The sequence below is a fragment of the Falco rusticolus genome, chromosome 6 (genome assembly GCF_015220075.1).
Source record: "Falco rusticolus isolate bFalRus1 chromosome 6, bFalRus1.pri, whole genome shotgun sequence".
NCBI classification, from domain to species: Eukaryota; Metazoa; Chordata; class Aves; order Falconiformes; family Falconidae; genus Falco; species Falco rusticolus.
In genome coordinates this window covers 6,242,659-6,264,899 of record NC_051192.1, presented here as the reverse complement: position 1 = coordinate 6,264,899, position 22,241 = coordinate 6,242,659, and the positions used below count along the sequence as shown (strand labels likewise).

The 22,241-nt window shown below is 43.6% G+C and overlaps 1 protein-coding gene and 1 long non-coding RNA gene across 2 annotated transcripts; one reads left to right on the top strand and one right to left on the bottom strand.

Moving 5' to 3' along the window:
* Positions 1 to 1,118: 1,118 nt before the first annotated feature.
* Positions 1,119 to 3,117, bottom strand: LOC119150283. Its single transcript, XR_005105000.1, has 3 exons — positions 2,448 to 3,117; positions 1,967 to 2,024; positions 1,119 to 1,349 (listed from the first exon to the last, which is right to left on the bottom strand). It is a non-coding gene; the product is annotated as an uncharacterized LOC119150283 (long non-coding RNA).
* A 57-nt stretch (positions 3,118 to 3,174) lies between these two features.
* On the top strand, positions 3,175 to 6,827 carry PIGM (phosphatidylinositol glycan anchor biosynthesis class M). Its single transcript, XM_037392689.1, has one exon. The coding sequence runs from the start codon at positions 3,302 to 3,304 to the stop codon at positions 4,550 to 4,552; it is 1,251 nt and encodes a 416-aa protein (XP_037248586.1). The 5' UTR covers positions 3,175 to 3,301; the 3' UTR covers positions 4,553 to 6,827.
* The last annotated feature ends 15,414 nt before the right edge of the window (positions 6,828 to 22,241 follow it).

The following is a 22,241-nucleotide window of genomic DNA, read 5'->3' as shown; positions in this document are numbered from 1 at the left end:
TCCTCAAAACTAACCTTCTACCATAGTGTGGAGAGTAAACTCCAAAAGGCAAATAAATAAACAAGCAAGTGTGATGGCTGCTCCTGACTGACCAGGAACCTGCTAGTCACTCTCTCCCTCACTCACCAGCTGTCACCCTCCAGCTGCACCTTGGTCTTCAGATGATAAAAACTTCCACTAGGTCTTAACATCATTTGCATAACAAGGCCCATTGCATTGTCCTTGCACTGCTACAACTGCCCTGTAAGCCTAAAGTAATGACTGGGCACTTGAGGTAGTTTCTGCATTATATGTCCCAGTGCTGCTGAAGTAGGGTCTGTCACAGACAATGACAACATGAGAAGTTAATGTTAGGGATCAGGCTTATCACCCCCCATCATGAGCATGCAACAGAAGCACACATAGATGTGAACCCAGTTTATAATCTGATGGCACCATCTTTGAGACTGTGTAAACCAAATGCATGGTAGGCAATGGGGAAAACACATATGTGCACATACATGTATATATGCATTTCTGTTTAGTCAATATTTTATGCGTGGTTATGGCTGACTCCACACTTTTCTTGATACTCTTTGCATCTTCATGTGCACTGGAATCAGTCACTTTCAGTCCCAGCACTTCTATTAGTTTTTATCTCCTAGCATTTCCTAAAAGTGGTTCCTGGTGGCTTGTATAAATAAAAGCAGCATTTTACAGGAACAACAGCTTTATAACTTTAATAAGACTGCCCTCCTTCCTGCATTAAAGTCTACAGGACATGACAAATCAGGTTAAGCGAGCTGGTATCAAATCTGAAGCCAAACCCATTTTTGAGCCAAACCTTAATTCTCTGAAGAGCTTCAAGCTTATTTTCAAGATGTTAAATTACTGATAAGGAAAATAAATTATTTTTCTAGCTCAGGCAATGCCATATAGTCACGGCATACGCAACAATAGCTAAGGTACCTTTTCTGTTTTACTAACTTCAAAACCCTTTAGAATTAAATTACCTACCTTTTCCTCTTTAGAATCCAGATAAACAGTCACTATGGACAGCTTCACAACCCCTATTAACTTCAGATAAGAATAAAAGATTTGTCTGAAAACAGACTGTCAGAAACAGACAAACATTTGAGACACCTGCAAACTCCTAAGTGTTTATTAAACTAGGATTATTTAATCAATACCATTAAATTTAGGCACTTCAGCAGATAAACAACAATGCATTCTGTTCTGACAATGAACCGTTTCCTCAAAGGATCTGAAATAACAAAGCATATTCCAACCAAAGAGGCAACAGAAGAACTGCAAACAATCCGGGGAGAAAGCAGGCAGATGGCAGGAATACTTCATGAGCAGCAACCTTCCTGAAACAAACAAACACAAAAATATGTCTCTACATGCATATTTTTGCTTAGACCTGCAGTTCCACAAACTATCAAGTGATCTCAGTCTCAGTGATTTTATTAAGTTTCTATCTCCTAGCATTTCCAGAGGATATCCCGGGCACAACATAGGATAAGTGATATAACCTTCTGTAAAAGTATCCCAGCCATCAGAGTCTAAGATGAAAAAAGGAAGGTGATAAAATGATGTTACCAACCTTTCCTGTTCTAAAGTAGAACAGCAGTAATGAGTAAACAATTAATTATGAAGAATCCACAACCACCCTCATGCCCTATCCCAAAAAAGCCCTAATCATCAGTTATAGGATTTCATGATGTCATATGGTGAGTTAATCGAGAAGTCTCTTGAGCCTTCCTGTTGAAGATGTGGGGTTTAGTACACAATATGTAAATATCTGGGGACTTAGACAGACAGAGGAAAAACTGGTTCTCCAGGTTACTTGGTTACTATGCTTCTCCCATTGGACATCTCAGCCTATATGTGATTGCATTATGCAAAGTGCAGCAGTCTAAGGGATAAAAATGAATAGCTGCGTGTGCACAAACAGAAATATCTTTTTGTCCCCTGAATAACCTACCAGTTAGGACAGCCTCCAAGACTTCTGTGCCAAATGCAACGTGCCTGCTCCCAGTCCTCTGATGAGTGTCCCCAGAACAGAGAAAAAAACAGATGATTTTCTTTAAGCAACATGAGCCAGCAACACTGCAGCTCCCACAGCGTTCCCAAATTAAACCATTCGGCAAAAATAATGCAGTTGCAATTAACTACTAAACAAGCAAGTGCACGTTTTTTTGATTAATAAAACGCCTCTAAAAAAGCCCTACGCAGTTCTAGCATGAAACCTGTAATACTGCCAAGTAATAAATACCTGTTTTTAAATCAGACACAATTCCAATGCAAGATACAATCTAGAGCAAATAGTTTCCTGTCTGGGTTATCTGAAAAACGTATAACCCCCCCTCAAAATACAGTGGAATTAATTTCTTTCTAAGCTCTGCTTTTCACGGTACTGTTTCTGATCTAATTAAATGAGAAAATTGCTGTGGAAGGAAGCTCACCTAAGTGCTCTAGAGAGAGCTCATCCGTCTAGGCAAAACACAGCCATTTGCAGAAAGTAAATAACAGATGTTATTTTTCCTTCTTCTTCTTACTGAACCACTGTCACATACGCTGCCTCCCTGCCCACGGAGCCCCGCAGACCCACGCCGCAGGGCGCCCCCCGCCCCTGAGGGTGAAGGAGCGGCGGCAGCGCGGCCCGCGGCGCCCCCTCCCCCCTCGCCAAGGGGGCCCGTCCCCCGCCAGACCCTCAGCCAGCGGCCGCAGCGGCGAGCAGCCAGGCCCCGCGGCCCGTCGGAACACACACAGGCCGCCGGCAGCGCAGCCACGCCGCCCCGACGCCAACGCGGCGAGGGCACACAGCTCCACGGGCTCTCCGCAGAGCCCGGCGCCGCCCGGCCCGCAGCCGGGGGAGGGGAGCGGCGGCGGCTGAAGGGAGGGACGCCCGGCTCCCCTCAGGCAGCCCTGCCGGCGCCTCAGGGGGCGGAGGGCACGTGGTCTCGCAGCGGCGGCCGCAGAGGGGAGGCATGACCGGCTCCCCTCAGGCAGCCCTGCCGGCGCCTCAGGGGGCAGGGGGCTCCCGGGCCCGGGCCCGGGCCCGCGGCAGCGGGAGGGGAGGGGAGGGAGGGGAAGGGAAGGCCAGGCCAGGCCCGGCTCCCCGCGGCCCGCGCACAACCCGCCACGGCTTCATGGCGCGCCGCGCATGCGCGGTCCCGCCCTCCGCCCCGCCGCCGCTACGGGCGCAGGAGCGCGCGCAGCCGGGGTCGCGCCCCCGTGGCCGCCGCGAGCTGTGCGCGGGGCCGCCGGTGCCTACCCCTCCCCCCCCGCCCCCCCCGGTTGCGGACGCGGCGGTGCCATGGCGCTGGGCACGGTGCTGCTGGCGGCGCTGCTGGCGCGGCTGGGCCTGCTGCTGTACGGCCTGCACCAGGACGGGGCCATGCGGGTGCGTTACACCGACGTTGACTACCGGGTGTTCACCGACGCGGCGCGGCTGGTGACCGAGGGGCGGTCGCCCTACCGCCGGGCCACCTACCGCTACACCCCGCTGCTGGCCTGGCTCCTGACGCCCAACGTCTACCTGGCTGAGGCCTGCGGGAAGCTGCTCTTCGTGGCGGGGGACTTGGCGGCTGCTGTTGTCGCCTACCGGGCCCTGCGGCGCCGAGGGGTCACCGGCGGCCGGGCCTGCGGGTGCTGTGCCGCCGCCTGGCTCCTCAACCCGCTGCCCATGGCCGTGTCCAGCCGGGGCAACGCGGAGGCCCTGGTGGCCCTGATGGTGCTGGCCACCCTCGACTTCTTGGCGGTGGGGAGCATCGGGAAGGCCGCGGCCTGCTACGGGCTGGCTGTGCACCTGAAAATATACCCGCTGACCTACGCGCTGCCCATAGCGCTCCACCTGCGGGGCAAAGGGGGCGGCGGGGAGGGGGCGGGGGGGACCAGGAGTTGCGAAAAAGCAAAGTTTACCTCCATAGGTGACCTCTGGCAGCTTTTTCTAAAGGTGCTGAACCGCGATGTGTTGCTTTTTGGAACGGTTGCGGGCTCCATGCTGGCTGCCTTGACTTTTGCTTTTTATTACCTCTATGGCTGGGAGTTTTTGGAGCATGCCTACCTCTACCACCTGACCAGGAGGGATATCCGTCATAACTTCTCTCCCTATTTCTACATGTTGTACTTAACTGCGGAGAGCAAATGGAGTTTTGCCCTGGGGCTCGCAGCTTTCCTGCCCCAGCTGCTTTTACTCCTGGTTGTGTCCGTAGCCTTTTACAGAGACCTTGCCTTCTGTTGTTTCCTACACACCGCTATTTTTGTGACTTTTAACAAAGTATGCACATCCCAGTACTTTGTCTGGTACCTCTGCCTTTTGCCCCTCATAATGCCCAGTGTTAAGATGCCCTGGCGTCGTGCTGTGGTGCTTCTCTTTCTGTGGCTTGTTGGACAGGGCCTGTGGCTCGCTCCTGCGTACTTTCTGGAGTTCAAAGGATATAACACCTTTTTGCTTATATGGTTGGCAGGCTTGCTTTTCCTTTTTATTAATAGCCTCATAATTGTTCAGATAATTGCACATTACCAAAAAGAAGCACAAGTTGCAAAAAACCTCAAACAACACTAAAGGCCAAAATCCAAAAGCAGCCCTACTGTTCTTGATTAGGCTTGTCCTGTCACCAGGACTTTGTTTCATGTTAAATGCATGTACATTGTACTACAGCGTGGTTTATGTAAATGGTACTGTTTCAGGGCCATGAGGGCACTGATCGGTCTTAATTGCCCTGAGCAGTCCCACTCCTGCCCTGATCAGCGTCTGTGTCTGTGGGTGTACCTGTCTCCCATGTGGACCTCAGAACCGCATCCTAACTGCCTCTCCAGAACTGTCTCCAGCCCTGTCTCCTGCTGCCCCTGGCTGGACTCCCTGGAAGGACCCCAGACCAGTTCATGACTTCCCATGTCTGGGGCTGTGGGTGAACTCTTACCAGCGCCTGTCTTCAGACACAGTGTGACTGCACCCTGCTCAGTGAGGGTATGGCCTGTGCTGGGGTCACCCTCGGCTCCTGCTCGTACCCCATCATGGAGCAGCCCCAGTCTTACTCCCTGGCACCCTTTTAGTGAGGATGTAGTCTCTGTCTAGAAAAACACATAAATGGATGTTGCGGTTTGACAGTCTTGTACATTCCATCAAGTCGGTGGTGGGGTTTGTAAGGGCTAAGCTAATGAACGAATGTAAGACAACAGTTATTGTGGGCGTTAACAGTACAAATGCAAAGAGTCAAATGTACAACTCTACTTGTGTCCCAAAAGCACTAGTGTTTATACCAAAAGTAACTGGAAATGTAGTCTCTCGGTATTTCAATATCTCTACTATTAAAAATAAATTAAAAAGAAAGTGAAAAGAGTTGAGGAAGTGGAGCAATTGCCAGAAGCAAAGGGAAGTTTTAAAATAGGAAGCTCTACAACCTGTCAAAATGAGGTATTTATTCCCAGATGAGACACGAGAAGATGTGGAACTGGGTGTCCGTGGAATTGAATGAGAGGTGTTCAGAGCCGTTTCGGAGTCAGTACTCTCAAGAACATCCTGCAAGAGGTCTGGTGTACACAGCCCTTGTCTGAGGTGGAAGCTGGCGATGTGTTTTTAATAAAATCTTGCATGTGCCAAGATTAAGAATTTTCACATTTGCCTCAGCTTTTAGTTACATCCTACAGAAAATGAAACCCTTACTGTATAACATGGAGCAGAGCTTGAAGGCAAAATAATTTCAGCCACTCCATGGGATTCCCAGTGTTGTCAGCAGGAAAGGATGTGGCCAGGCGGGCTCCCTTCCAGGTTTACGCATGTCGTGCTGCCTCTCTGAATCCTGCGATCTCCTGAGGCAGCCCTCCTCCCCAGGACTGCGGGGGCTCCCGGCTTTCTTACGTACAGGGTTTTCTTTCCTGGTTGTAGTTCCACCTCATGAGGCTGAATTGCAGTGTTTTGGCTGTGAATTTTTCCCATTGCTTCTCAGGCCCGTTGAGGCAGTTATGTGAAAAGAGAGGAACCCCCTGCGCCCCAACAGCCCAGAGCCAAAGGGTGTGCTACCCGGAGGAGTGACAATGTCCTTACACCACTCTGGCCCAATTCAGCCGATCTGGTGTGTTAGGAGGAAGGCTGATTTCCCTGCTCAGAGCAGTGCCAGGTGGTTCTGCTCCCTGCAAAAGGCATCCTGGTTTCCCCAACCGGTCTGCGCTCACGCTCGCCTTCACATTGTGAAGATCCTGCCAGCCTCTCTGTAAATCCAGAATTTGGATGAGGCAAGGAATATTCTTTTGACAAACTGGCTTGGTTTTTCAGGCAGGTCTTACGGATATGGCACTGATTTCCTTCCCCTGGCCTTGCCTGGGATGAAGGAAGACTTCTAGCATCAGCTTGTCCATGTCTTCCGCAAGAGGTTTATCAGTCAAAAGACTGGCGGCGCAAGGTGCTTTCACACACTGTTTAGTTTTATGTAAATCTCCAAAAGATTTTCTATGTGCTGTGTGTGAAGAGAAAGTGTCCCACATGTGGTTTTATTTTCTGAGGTGGAGTTTGACATGCCCAGTTAGTGTTTCACCAGAAGACCGAAGAAGCTCTTCTGTGCGAGTAACTCTTCACCCCATCCCAACATGCAGGCAATAGCTTGTTTTCCCTTGCAGCTGATCTGTTACCAGTTACAGATGTTTCTGTTGCAGATAGCATGGTTTCTTCCACTAAAGTGACGTTTCGTATCTCTTCAACAGACCTAATTATGCTCTTTTCAGACCTTTCCACTCCCTTATGTTTCCCCTCCTGTTGGCAGAGAAAGGAAATGAAAGCCAAAAGGCATTTCCAGCTTCAATAACCTTTCAAAATAAAAAGACATTTTGAGTTGCTGTGTTCATGACAGAATTGTAATGTTGTTTTTTGGGTGAGATGAGAAGCAATTTCCTTATGACAAACACAGTCCTGATTCATTAATAACTAAATCATTTTGAGGCCTTCAGAAGGCCAAGTGTTTTGGCAACAGGGACCAAAGAGTACCTTCCCTTTGTAGGTCAGTACCAGCCTTTCAGCAGTGATCTGAGAAAGTCGTGCATAAATGAGATATAAAAAGGCTTTTATACAAACTTAGGTTTACAGTCATCAATTTAATAATCCAGTATGACTCTCTCTTTTTACAGTACTTGTTTTGTAAGTAAGCTAGTCACCCAAATGTGTTTGGGATTCAGTGACTCATAAAAAGCTGCATGAGAGAAATGAACTGAAAGAGACGAACAGGAGAGATATCCGAGAGTTTAGGTCGTGCAAATTGCTTTAGATGGTTAAATGGAGTTGAATAACTTCATTCACTGATAAAAAGCATTAAATCAAAATAATTGTAGCCAAGTGCAGAACAAGTTCTAATTCATGAACAAGTCATGGTGATTAATCATAATGCCCTTAAAATTTACCAAATTCATTTCCTATGGAGCATTCATTGCTTTTGATAGTGTTCAGATTCTTTTGCTTAATAATTTTATGTCCATTTATCTTTTGGTAATTGAGAACTGAAGTGTCTGAATGCTAGCTTTCATTCCCTACCATGGGTTGCAAAATTGTAATGCTGTCCATTTTCTAAAAAAAATCTTGAAGTCTCCAACGGCATCTGTCTCATTTCCAGAAATTTTCCACATTGCACTGCAACCAGCCCTGAAATGCAAAGTACAAGATGTGAAAGATTAAGTAAAAAGAAGAAAATAATTATAAAGGCAAATAACATTTTTGCCTTGCTTTTTACACCATGGCCTATAGTCCAAAGGCTCATGACTTTATTCACGGGTGACTTTAGTCAAAGCTTCAGTGTTAAAAATAGTTCACTGTAAAATTTATAAATGGAATTACTGAAATAGCATGGTAAACAAAAATATGGTAATAAATGTTTCATTAAGTTTCAGTATGAGCATGCTAAAAATTACCATCTCTGACACGAAAACCGTGTACTTGGTCCTTATTAAGTAACTGCCCTGTCTGTGTAACTGGCATTGCATTGACTCCTGTAATAGCAAAGGCAGCATTTACATGCTCTGAACTGAGCTCGTCAGATTTGTTTTCCCAAGAAACATTGAAGCTTTTATATTTAACAGCAAGGGGAAACTCCAACATTTTTCATAAGGTTTTATAGAGAAAGCAAATGTTAAAAGGCAGGAAATCATGAGCAAATTGTTCCCTTTTTTTTAGCTGACAATAAGGCATGTATTTTAAAAGGGCTGCAGAAATACAGAAGTGAACACATGGAGCTCAAAAAGTACGTTCTTCACTTACTTCCCAAAGACAGCTGCAGAGTGCATATACTAATGATAGTAGCATTATGGAATACGATTATCCTGAATTTAGGACAAACCCTTTACTCAGACTGAAACTCAACCACTCATGCAACTTTCTTCCTTAAGGCCATGTTTATGTGCACCGTACGCACAAACCTAAACATTTACCTGCATGTAGAGAAGCAAAAAGAAAAGTCCCAGTCAAGACTCCTTTGAATAACTTAATTTTTCTGAGCTGCCCTCTGTACAGCAGGTTTCATAAAAGTTTCTTACATTCAGCACTCAAAAGCGCTAGTGACTCTAAGACTTGAATTACATAAATCTGGGTGCATATGGAGAGTAAAGCATAACGCAGCAGCGATCTTGAGTTGTAACAGATTATGTTCAAGAACCAACTAATTCTGACTATATTTGAAGGTGCACATTCCACCAGTATCCCGATGTTCTTCATTACAACAATCTGCACTGGTTGCATTACTTGTATAGGAGGATTGCTTCAGTCTTTGTGCATGATGAATGAGGTCAGAAGCCTACATTTTGTATTACCAGAAGTATCAGAAAGTTAAACATTTCTCTTGATGAAGCAGTACCATTGTTAATAACAACGATAAAAAAATTGCATTGCTTTTCTGTAAGGACCTTAATAAATCCATGCAGTCCATGCGTTTTTAAGTAACTTTTAAGTCTCTTTGTCATTGGACACTGCCAGTATATGCAAAGAAGACCAAAACTTGTCACTTTTTAACAGTGTAAATCAGTAGGATTTTGTTTCAGCAGAATTCCTCATGACTGTCGTTTCTGGCACGTGCTGGGGCAGGCATGCACTTCTGCAGGAACAAGACATTGCTTATTAGAGGCAATCTTACTTAATGTGTAAATAAAGCATTAGCTTCAGCCTCTTCTTGACTTTGAGCCTTTAACATTCCCTTCAGATAAAACATTGCATAGCTTGCACGTAAAGAAATGACAGATAAAAGACCCTCACTCTTTCCTGTGGAAATTGTTGGGAGAGCAAGCTAGAACATCTGTGGAAGAAATATCTAAAGGAAATGTCTGTATCCAATTATATACGAAGACAGAATTTCAGCCTTGGACATCAGCTGAAATGCAAACAAATTGAGCACAAAGCCCATACTGTGAAACCTGTATTAGGTATATGAAGGATATTCTGTCAAGTGCGCTTTCCCTTTTTACGGGAGGAAGATGGCACCTTGATAGCAGTTGTCAGGCTGGGTGAACATTATTTTGCTTCCTTCACATTATCATAAGGGGGTCTATAGGATGTAACATCCTGTAGTAGCGCTTTTGGAGTTGTACAGGTGCAACCTGTGTAAGCTGTTAAATAGGCAATATTGTTGGTGTAGCAGGAGAGTATTAGTGAGCACTCCCTCTGAAACGGCTTTTTGAAGGTTAACTCAAGTAAAATCTGATTCCTGCTTCACAAGTCAGCAGCTGTGTTAATAGAGATGGTACTGTTTTGACAGTAATTTTCCAAGGAGAGCTTCACTCTGTGGCCCATATGCTTCCATTCTGTGCAAAAGAACATTAATTCAAGTCCCCTGGTGATCTGACAGTCAACATTTTTTTAATCTATCCCATGTCCCTCCCACTGATCCAATAGATTGAATTAGCCAGGAAGCCGGCTTAGAAAATGAAGTGGAAAACAAAGTATGATTATCCTTCCTTTATTTTCCACACTGTATGGTATGAATATGTTGAATAATCAAGATTACCTTTTGGAACACAGTCCCATTTGGGCTAGGTGTTAGGGTACTTTGTTAATACAAGGTATTTTACTCAAATGCACCTGAGGAAAAATTGAGTGAATGGGCTACATGGACTTTTGTCAAATGGTAGTAAAGCTACTAACAGTTGATTTCAGCTTCAATATTAGCACTATTTTGCCATATCTTTCTGCTGTAACAACAATATAACAACTAAAAAGTTAACCAAAAATAGCAATGCTTGTAAATTCTGGTTCCAAGCTTCTCTTACTCAGAGTTTGGAGAACACACATAGCCATAAACTCACTAAAGGAGAACAAATGCTATATCACCCAACATAAATAATTCATTAATAATTATTTCTTTCCCACAGCTGACATCTTCCTGAAGAAAGTAGCACCTTTTTTTTTTTTTTTTTTTTTTTATTACACAGTCTGGAAATTCACATGAGTAACAAGTACTTATTCACCTTAAAACTGTCAGATGTGTTTGAAAATAGATTTTAATTACCATTAGCACTTCCAAGTTTAGTGCTGGCAACAGCCAGCTTGTTAATTCCAGCAGTACAGGAACTGAAGTCATGACCAATTTTCCTTCATGCTCTAATAAACTGGTTGATAAGCATAAGAAAGTTTGTTGCTGGAAGTGAATCAGATGTTGTTTGTTCACTGGAAAGAAATCCTGCATGGCTAGGGCCAAAATTTACATGTACAGGCTGGAGCAAAGTGATCAAGAAACAAGGGCAAAACTGAGGCCCCAGAGACCTTGACTATTGTCTTGCCCCTGCCTCTAATTCATCATTAACAAGTGAATTCAGCTCACTGTGCTTTTTGCCTCTGCCACTTTTGGTTGCTTGATCCATTTAAATCACAACTTATTCAAGCCAAGAGGGGTCTCCTGACCCATTCCTGTAACATGCTGCCGTGAAGTGATTGCAGTCTTGTTTGAAACAGTTATAAGCCTGATTGTTAGTAAACCATAAGCACTTAACTAAAGACATTTTGATTAAAAAATATTCAGGATCCTTTTTTTTTTTGTGTTTATTCAATTTTTTAATGTTTTATTTATTTATTTAAATATTTGTTTATTTAAACCTTTTCTGCAGGATATGTTAGGTTCTCAGGTGCATTCCAGCATTGCATTTCTATGAGAGGGTGGACTACTGCTGAAGCTAAATAAAGATCTGGAAGCAGATTAATAGCGTTCATGGTAAAAAGCTAGACAAATGAGAAAAAACTTTTAGAAAAATCGTAGTGTAGTTGATACCACAAGTAATTAAGCTTTTATTATTAGTGGTCTGCCAACATTGTGTTGGAAGTTCATTTTGAAAATGTATTAGGGAAATGAAACCGCAGATAGCTTTGCAGCTGTTGCCTCAGACGTGAGAGAGAATGGCTGAATAAGTGTTTCTGTTATTCGTAAAACATCCTATATATTATGATGTTATCCAAGGAAAAGTTACTAGTTGAGCACCACTGTGAGGGAAAATTACAGCTCTGTGCTCAGATACAGGTGAAACAATGAATTCTTTCACCTCGGTTTTTCTCCAAAGCTTTCATTCAAAGATGCACAGACTACCAAAATGAAATCTGGACCAGATGTGCCAGAAGCAGTTACAGGGAGCTCTAAATTTGTTTCAGCCTTCTAAGCTTCTGGAACAAGTGCATGCTCAGTGCTGGAGGCCGTAGGTGGTGGGAATGCACAGATGCAAACTTCCCCGTAGCGCGCCCAGAATAGATTTTTCCATGGTTCTTAAGGCACCCAGATGTTGCCTTAATCTTTATTAGGATAGCTATATATATCTCCTCATATATCTAAAGATATGTATATGTACTATATGACTATATAAGTCCTCATCTGTAATAGTACAGCAGCAAATTCCAGGACTTCATGCCCACCCTGACTGGATAAGCATCTGCTTAGGATATGGGAAGAGGCCCCTTTCAGGTTACAGGGCCAAGCCTGCCCCTTTATCAGGCCTTTATCAATAGCCTGGGACTGGGAGGGTAGATCTGCCTCAGTAAAATGATGACAGCCGCCAATGTGTTACTTTATCATGTGGAATTCCAATTGTTTTTTAGCAGTGGAGGCAGGCATGATGGGATATGCAAAATGAGAAGCATGCAAATAAATATGACTCAGAGCAAAAAGTCATTTCTGTTACACTTATTTCATCTATAACGTGAGGTCTAGAAAGGTTAGAAAATCTAGAATTGTCAGTAGAGAAAACTGATGCAAAGACTGAACAGTGGTTGATCCTTCAGTAAGAAGTAACTTCGACACCAGCCCGTTTCCTCGTTACATGCATTCAGAGAAAAAGCTCACACATGAAGTACTTTGTGAATTGCATTATACTCAGAATACTCTTGCATCAGCTGAAGGCTTGAGGTTGTTGGATTGAACTCCCTCTGGAAGGAAGGGGTGAAGTCCTCAGCTGTCCCCTGAAGAGAACTGGGCCTTTGCAGATTCCTTAGGAATGGAAATGGTGACCAAATATTCTGATTTTGGAGACACAGGACGCTTAGGGTGCTATGTTACATGGCTATGAAAACAACTGGACAAATACATAGAAGAAAAAATTGTCAAGGGCTATTAAATAATAATAAAAAAAAAATGTCTTCTCCAGTCTTGGGAATTTACCAAGCTGCAAATCATGGTAAAATAGGGAAGTATTTCTGGGGAAATCTCTCCTCTGTCTAGTCTAGCATCTGTTGCTGACCACATTTGGAGAAGGATACTGGTCCAATCAATGATGGTTGTTCCTGGGTTGTTAACCACACAAGTGTCCCCAGCAGAGCACTCCCATAACCAAGTATGCTCTGTTATTTGGTTATGCCCTTTCTTTTACACCACTTGAAGTCCTATGTCAGATAACATCTCAGGTGTGGGCCTGTGCATCTCTGCTTGCTCTTTTTTCCCAGAGTGGATGCCACCAGATTGTGCCAGTAAAACCACCACTGTGACTTGTTTTGTTGGCATTTCACAGATGACAGTTAGCAGCTGGTGACAGATTGATAGGTGAGAAGGGGAGAAAAAAGAAATCAAAGCTGACATCTGTATGATCAAAGAGAGGTGTTTTTAGCTGGCTAAGCAATTAGAAACCAGAAACTGTAGATTCAGACAGTTTATTAGGTCAGGTTAATTCAAGCATACCAAGCACCTGGAACTTAGCTGCCTTCTCTCCCAAAAGTAAACCACAGCTTTCTTACAGGACTTCATGTGTTTTCAGTGGGATGGGGGAAAGAAAGAGTGGGGGAAGACCCAGACAAATTGGCACAACTCTAGTCACCTGTACTGATAAAGTCTTGTGTCATTGCAAAATAAAATAAAGATCTAGCCCTTAGCCAAATCTGTCTTGACTAACGTCTTCTGTTTTAGTAATAATTTACCTTTAGCTCTGGAATGATATGTACTGCCGTTTAGGATGATTAACTTAGTCCGTCGGTAAGAGAAAAGAGTGATGGCTGCAGAAAACAAGTGTGATTTTTTTTAATCAGAAAATAAACCCTTTCTACAAACTACTGCAATCGACAGGGCACAAAGTTAAAGAGTTTGGCAAATTTTGCATCTGAAACACCATTTAAGTAAGTAAAGAGGAATGGGCAACATTCCAGGCATGGCCTGGACTGACCCATGCTGAGAAATTATCTCAGAAATTCAAGCCAGGCTGAAAACAGCTGCTGTGTTGGAGAGGCTGGAGGTCTCGTCACACCTGGGCAGGTGGCAGCTGTCTTTGGTAGGTCCGGGCTCTTCGAAGAGACATTTTCTCCAGGCGTCGTGCACCTGCCTCGTTGCGCTCCTTCCCTCTGCCTACCTGGGTATGGCACCTGCTGTCTCGGAGGGAAAGCAGCAGCCACATTTTGGGCTGCTTCTCCCCGTTGCTTCCCTGCCAGAGCAGCTGAGCACGCCGTTGAAATGGGACTTTGGACGAAAGGAATTCCCTCGTGTTTCCAGTGTTTTAATTGTAAGGGTTAAAAGAAAGCTCACTACACATGGTATAGATAGAACTGCTCATCTATTACAGGCTGCTTGTGTGACCACAGTCACTAGGGCGATGGCTTACCAGTGATGCAACTCCTATATACGTCCTGTGCAGGTAGATGTATAGGCATGTCTTGCATCCAATGGTTCCACTTAGTTGTGGTCCCGAGGTCTTTGAACCTGACAGCTAATGTTAATCCAGTGTGAAAAATTGTCCTGTATTTCTGTCATTCATTGGTTCTGATGCTACAATGGTCCCCTGAGAATTCAAAGAAGGCAAAAGCTACTGAAAGCTTCCTTGCAATCTGGAATAGATTAGTGTTGGGAAAGTTTCTGCTTTTGTCTAAACCAGATTTGTCCATTTAATTATTCTCATACTAGCACATTTTCTAGCATTTCCTTGCGGGCAGGCTGACTCCGACAGCATATGGGTGCCATGCTTGAGTCTTTCATCACAACGGGAGCAGAGTTTGTTCTGCACTTCTGAGAGCTGCCTCGTCCCAGGTCCTGCACGAGCAGGTTAGAAGCCCAGCAAGAGGCATCAAAGGTAAACACTGTGGCTCACAAGATGTTTGAAAATGCTTTCTTTAAAGCCACTAGTCATCAGTGACATTTGCTGCACTTTGTCTCTTCACTTCACACTTGCATATTTATGGCTTTGATTATGCCTCTGCAGAAAGAGAAGTGAACTTTTGTTACAGAGGCATTACAGACAATTTACAGTACCATATAAAAATATAACTTTGTTGCAGTTCATCAAGGCTAACACCGTATTAATTTAGCAGTCTGGAAAAAGTACAAGTAATTTGATCCTTAGTGTTGATTAGTAGCTGACATTCTGTCTAAAATTAGTCCTCAGGATGATTTAGGAGGTCTCAGCTGGGGACTTAGCTGCTTGAAATTTCAGCATTATTTCAACCTGCATTAAAGTATAGTTGCAAAAACTGAGAAACTAATACAATTACATCTTCTTGTCAAGCCAAGGTGTTAGAAGTAATTCAGGTGCTTTGACTGCAGGCCAAATTGAAACACTTTACAAAGGAATCATGCTGCATTAGTCACTGAACATGCATAGGTTCAGCAACTTAAAGGTCAAATGTATTCATGAGAACATGTAATCTTATGTATGTTTGGTGAATGAATATGAAGAAAGTATCTGTTAGAGAAAAGGAGCATCAGAATATTGAAGAAAAAAACCCATGGCTCACATTTAGATGGGCAGTGCGGATGTTATTCCAATGCCAGATTTCTGCAAAGCAGTTTCAAGAACACTCATGAAAACTAAATGATATACTTCAGCCCTGAGAATCTAAATAGGTACTATGCTGCCATATGGCAGAGCTGCTTTCAAAGCAAATGCAGGGGTTTTGCTCTTCTGAGAGACCAGATGGCAAAGAGGTTGGTATCTAGAAGCTGTCACACCTAGATCATCAGTAGCAGTCAGTTGTATGGGACAGAAAGTAATTTTAATCTGATAGCTTTTCAGTAGTTTGAACACAAACAATGCGTGCATTTATTTCCTGAACAGAGAAATATATAGTCAGATCCTTGGGATAAATTATACTTGTTCTTGTGCAGTATTGACAAGTCAAAATTTGATGCACCAGAAACATAATTGTCCCTTTTCACAAGAAGTGATCCACCCGTCTTCAGGGACTTATCAGTAGCATGTGTGTACTGTGCAAACCTTCCTGAGCCTAGGAAAACTCAGACTCTAGCACTGCTGACCAAACACCTCCCAAAAGCATCACAACTACTTAAGTACTTTTTATGTTGCTAGAGAATGTGAGGAAGAATTGATAGTAACATAGATTATCACCCAAACCAGATGATAAAGGCTGTATTTCTGAGTTGACTCTTAATAAAGGCTCCAGAACAAGCTCCCACAGAAATTCCATGACACGGTGTAACGAGACCTCAGTCAAGTTGTTAAAGCACGTCTACATGTGTATTTTAGTTCAGAGCATCAGTGAACTGAAGCTGTGTTGGTCTGCATCACAGTGTGCTGTCGATATAAAGATCTGAATTTCTTTTGGATGAAGACCTGCTCCACATGCCCACCTAATGAACGCCAAGGCTTTGTGGGAGTAGGAGTCTCTGAACCAGCGGGTAAATGCACTGCCATGGAATTCTGTGGCATGTGTGGAACATGCATGCACCAGTACGGTGCTCTTCCACCAGGTTGAGCCGTGTCGTGCTAACACTGAGTCCTCCTTGTGCTATGATGTACAGCCATCTGCACCTTCACACTTGCTGTCAGCTACCAGACCTCAGCTCTCTTGTTTCTCCCATTGAGGCACCCCCTCATCAGTATCTTTTCCCATCTTTCTGCTCCGTTGCCATCCCTGTCCTAGTGAACTCTTCTGAAGGACTTGTCTCACCCTATTCTTTTTCACTGTCCCCCTCTTCCCAGCTGCTGCCTTGCCTGTTGGTGACGGAAGCCTCTTCCGCTTCTCTTCAGATACCTTCTACCACACACAAACTCTAGTAACGCAGCAGAGGGGGGCAAAACCAAATTGCTCCGCAGGGACCCCCCTCAATGTGTTCGGGGCCTCAGCTCCGACTGCTCCAGCCAGCTTATCTGTTGGTATTACACTGCACGGCGTGCTAATGGTGCCGTAGCCTGAAGTGGCTGAAAACACTTCTTTTTTGAAAAAATCTTTGGCTATCTATTCCATTATTGAACAGCAAACGGATGTGAGACATTTCAGCATTCAAAACACAGGCTTTCCAAGCCCTGTGGAAATCGGTGCAGGTACAGCAGGGTAATTATGGGCAAACTTTAGCAGATACATTGGAGCTTTTTCAGGATATCTTTGCTGTGCATCAGTGTAAGGGGAATTTTCTTTAGCCCAGTAGCGCGAAGCACAACATTTCAAGTCTAGACCAAAGGCAACTGAGCCAAGGAAACGCCTATGGTTACATTGTGACAATTTTGTGTTTCCAGATGAAGATCTATCACTACAAGAATTAAGCAGAACCTCTAGATATTCATCAATTCTAAAGAACGAGAAAAAATGAAATCAATAGTAAACACAGTAATTCTGAAAACCATCAGTCCAAAATCTCAATTCCTTTTTCCTTCTTGAAGCAAAATGTGTTTTTTGAGGTTTCCTTTTCAGTTTTGGATTAGGGTTTCCTGGTTTGGCCTTTCTACATGAGAAAAAATTATGCAAGAAAAAAGAACAACACACCGTGAAACGTAGAAAAGAAAACAGTCATCTTGGTCTTCCTTTTCTGGACTAAAACAAAACCATCCAATTTGCTTCTGACGGTCTTAGCTGCTAACTTTCCTTTTGCTTAATTTAATTTAATTCCTCTCAGTTCTTCACAGGGCTACATGTTATTTGCATCTTGGAGAAGTTTCAGGGCTTCCAATTTTGTGTCCTACTTAAAATCCACGCAGACAGTATATAGTTTCGCGCAAGAACTGGGGATGGGACAATTTTTTATCAGTTCCTAGCTCACCTTTGTGATTGCCATGGTACAGTAATCATGTCAGTGCTCACGTTGCCAGCTGGCCACATTACTACAAAAGCTAACGAGAGTTAGAGGTTCCCATCTGAAAAAGCACACTTAATACATTGTTATTGCCAGAATGTATTTGATTGCAAGTATTACAATTACAACTAACCAGAATACAGAGAAAAAAGAAGAAAAAAAAAAGTGATATGGCAAACCCAACACTTGTGCCTTTTACTCAGCAGCCATTCAGAAAGAGAAAGGTTAATCAAGTGCTTCTGAGGAAGAGTTTTACCAGCTCCTTGTATTCACTTATACTTTTGCTTTACCCACCACAATGCATCCTTAAAAAATCCTTCATCTTTTCATTTTTGTTGTGTTCCCCGTTATTTCCTGTAATTTTGTTTTCTGGTGGTCTATTTATAAATTTAATTAAATGCACACAAATAGTTGCTCTAGATAATGTAGTTGAACTTCATTAAAAAACTGCAGGAAAATGATAATAGGATTGTAGTGCACCAGGGTAGAAAGACATTCACTGCTGTTCTGTATCGCTGCTTTTCTGTAAACATACTTATTATCCAAAAGTACATCTTAAAATATCATATCCATTTTTTATATATGGGTTTATGTCACATTGGCAATTAATTTGTTTACATCTTTAAAATCAGCCTTGTACTCAGACTAAGCTCTGCATCTAAATTAATCATCTTTGGGCCTCTCAGCAGCTGTTTTGCTCCCTTTAATTCAGATTATTGTGAAACTTCAATATCACCTACAGAATTTTATCCAAGAATTGTTCAAGATTCTGAATAGAGGCTAAAAGGTATAGTACTTGTAAAACACTTTTCTGGCCTTACAAAGACATTTAATACACTTCATCTAAATATTTTGTGTATTTACTATACATTCACTTGATGAAAGCCTTATGTTCTAGCCTTTTGAGGTAGATACTCTGTAGAAAGTGGCAAGAGTGTTCAGCAGTGGTCTGTGTGGGTCAGGCACAAACAAAGAGTACAAGGTAACGGTAACATCGTGAGAGGGGTAACACTCGCTGGAGCTGCAGGACAGAGCAGCAGTTGCTGTCACTTTATTCCCCAGTACTATAACCTCTGTCAGTGATGTTCAACCTTTCCAGCAGATGATACAAGTACATTTACACCATCACTCCCTCCCACCCTGCCTTCCTGACAAGACCTCTGTCTGGCCAAAGGAGCATACTTTCAGATGCTCTGTCCTGCTGGGTCCAGTTCCATCGGTTTCAAAGTTTTGCAGTTTGTATCAAAGGCTGTCTTGCTAGATGTATCACCTACGACACTGTTGTCCAAGCAATCATGCAAAATATCCTTTCCTGCAGGTAATTTGCTTGAAGGAGGCCTACAGGATGCCTACATTTGCTGCGATTAAAAATCTGTCTAAAATATTGTCCAAGGCAGGATACATGACCCTGCTAAGGTGAAGGAACATGGTACAGCCACAGTGCAGCCTGACACTGGTGTGGTCCTAGGGAAGAGAGTGCCAACCCGAATCAGGACAAAGAGGCATGAAGATGCAGTCACCATCCCTATGTGTGACGTTTGCTTTGTGACACTGACAGGGCTACTATGGCTTGGTGGACTGACCGCAATATCTATAATTCCCTGGGGTTCAGACTGTGAGACGAGCCCCCAACAGCTGTACGTAAAGCCAGCTGTGGACAGTTGGGAAGCTATAACAAATAAGCCTATAGATTAGCTCAAATTTGTATTTATATTTGCCATGTAGAACCATAAGATCCACTTTGATGGTTGCCAAAAACTGATCATCTGTTGAGCAATAAGAGGGAGGGGTTGGCTGTCCACAAAGGTCTAGCAAACGCGGGGCTCTAGCAGTGACACACAGGGACTGGGACATGGGTGCCAAGTCCTAGCAAGTGGTTAGTCTCATGCAGAAATTTGGGATGCTCTATCTCCTCTCCTAGGCAGGAGAGACAATGCAGTGCTGCCAAAATAATGCTGGTCTGTCTTTGTGCCTTCATCTAAGCAAATGTGCTGAGATATCCTAGATCTGTGTGGTCACAGCATGGAATGCTGCTAGCAAAGCCTGATGTGGGAGAGTGTGAGGACACGTGCGTAACTGGGGAGCCCCAGTGCCCCCAGTGAGCTGTGCTGCTCCAGCACTGGGAACAAACATTGGCCATGGGCTCCGGTGTTCTTGAAATACCTGACTGAGCAAGTGCCAGCCTGGATGCTAGCACAAACCCCATGGGAATGGCTGTCACTTGTGGGCAGACAGACGAGGGATAGGGAGGAGAGTGTGCTTAAATAAAGCCTTGTCGCTGCCCTGCCACTGTGCACAGGCGTAGGCTGTGAAACCAGACTACTTCTTAGACCGAACTGTGGGGAGGAGATTTTACCTCTGCCTCCTCGAGTTCATCTGCTTGGAAAAGAGTTAGGTCCAGCTGTGGACGAGATCTCTGTCCATGGAACAAAGTCCGAGTTCACAAATGTCTAAGTGGCCGTTTACTCTGCTTGCACTCAAGGCTGCTGTGCAGAGAATGAGCACACGGTGCATTGGGACAGACGATGTCTGTAACAGTGCAAAGCAACCAAGCCAAGCTGAGAACTTCACAGCCATTTCAACACGAATCTTCTCTGAAAAACTCAAACCTCTTCCACAATACAGGAAAACAAAAAAACCCCAAACAACCAACAACAACAACAACAAAAAAACCCCACCCCAAAACCAAACCAAACCAAACCAAACCAAAAAAAAAAACCCCAAAAAACCAACCAAAAAACACCCAGGTTTGCTTGATGGGAAAAGCAAAAGATGACACCTGTCTGTGAATGACCAGATTACACGGGTGCAGGACTGTTGTCCCTGTTAGATGACAGTATAGTCCTGCCCAGAACCTCCCTGCTGCAGCCGATCCTTAAAGGGGCTGAATCTATCTCAGAAGCTAGCTAGGGGCTCTATTCTTTCATTTCAGAAAAAAATGGCCGTGTTTGTAGTGCTGTTTAAACCAGTGGATTTCTACTTTATTGCTATGTCCCCTATTTGATCCTCAAGACATTACTTACGTGGTACAAATACAGAACCTCCATCTATAACACCTTAAAACTCCCTGGAGGCTGCTAGCAAATATCTACCTCCTTCTTCAAATTTCAGTACTACCTAATTTCTGCCTTTTAAAAAATAAATAAATACAAACCCAAAGCTATTGGAAATCATTGATTACTGCACATTCATTCAAGCCCTTTCATAATCTGGTCTAGCTTTTGTATTATGCCTGAAATATGAAATTAGCTTTTGCTGGTATAAGTAGCTGGCACCTACCTTTGTGGGTTTGGGATTATTTTTTTTTAAACTGGTTTAATGTAGATGTTAATTCAACAGCTTTCTATAAAAGGTTGCTCTTCCTTGTTGCTCTCCCTAAAAGTAAGCAGCATGGCTGTACAGGGAAGAATTATTCTTCAAAACATATTCAGCCACATACTTACAGTATGCCAGGAAATGGGCATATGCCACAGCTTCCCAAACATTTAGTGCTCTCCCAGAAATTCAAGGTTCAGGCATCCTCACAGCCTCTCTGGGCATGCTTCTGTCAAGGCAGCGAAGTTCAGATGCCACTGTGATTCCCATGGCTTAGTCTTGAAGGTTGCGTTAAGGGGTATTTATTTCTCCATTTTCCACACAGGGCAAAGCAGGAGGCAGCAGAAAGGTAACTGCAACCGGCTCAGCCTCCCCTGCAGCCAGCGGAGCCGAGACCCTGCGAGCGGGCAGGGCAAGCAATGCAACCGCGACATCCCTCCATCTAGAAGAATCGATGGTGTTGGTGTCTGTGGGGGCAAAGGTGAAGCTGTCAGCTCAGCTGGGACCTGAAGTATCATGAAACCTACAAATCTGCTGAGCATCGCTGGTAGTAGCTATTTTAACTGCACAAGCCGACTGGAGAAGTGGGAGTTATTTATAACGGAGCCCTGTGCAAATTGCATGAGGCAGATCACAGTGACTGATGCAGCCCTGGAGGCTTCTCACCTGCAGCCCAGGAGCTTGGGAAGACTCCAAAACTCCCTCGCATTTGTACCAACACGAGGGGCCACTTCTGTGCTAAATATTCAGAAAACACAATATTGCTTTGCCCTGAATTTTGACCTTTGTCCCTCAAATATTGATTTTTTTCAGGGTCACCACTGAATACTGTCTCTTTCTTCAGGAGAAGTAACAAGGGTAAGAGTGACTGACTGTCTTCCCTGGCTCTCTCCAAATAAAATCTCACTTGCGGTAGTAATATCACTGGATATCTTTTTTCCATTTTATATAGGGCTTTGGTGTACTAGAATGTTCAAGTGAAATGTTAGAAGATAAATCTGAAGCATACCTTTCAGTAAACAGTATCAGTGCATTATTCATTTAAATTTATCAAACTAGACAGTGAGATGACAATTTTTTACAGAAGTTAAATACATGGTCAAGAGTGTCTGTAAATTATCAGCCATTCATCCTTATTCTTCAGTGCACTGTGCAATGCATAAAATTAGAAGACTGCACTTTCAGAGAGATCCAACTGTTTGATTTACTTTATAAAATGGTTTCAAGGAGACAAAATTTACAATGCTTTACCATAATTTTTGATCCAATCAAGGGAAAAAGCATTATTTTTGGAGTCTATAATATCTATTTCATGTATATATATTGCTCCGGTTGGGTCTGGCAAGAAAAGATCTCTATAAATCATCAATAAAAGAGTGACATTTAGAAACTGCAAATCTGAAAGAGAAATATGTTGCTGTTCTATTAAGGAGCTATACTCGCTGCCAACTCCTGCAAAAACTGGAAGGTTGCCACTCCACACACTTAGTG

What these genes read in the sequence shown, in the direction of transcription:
- PIGM (XM_037392689.1), top strand. Translation starts at nt 3,302, where the DNA reads ATGGCGCTGGGCACGGTGCTGCTGGCGGCGCTGCTGGCGCGGCTGGGC.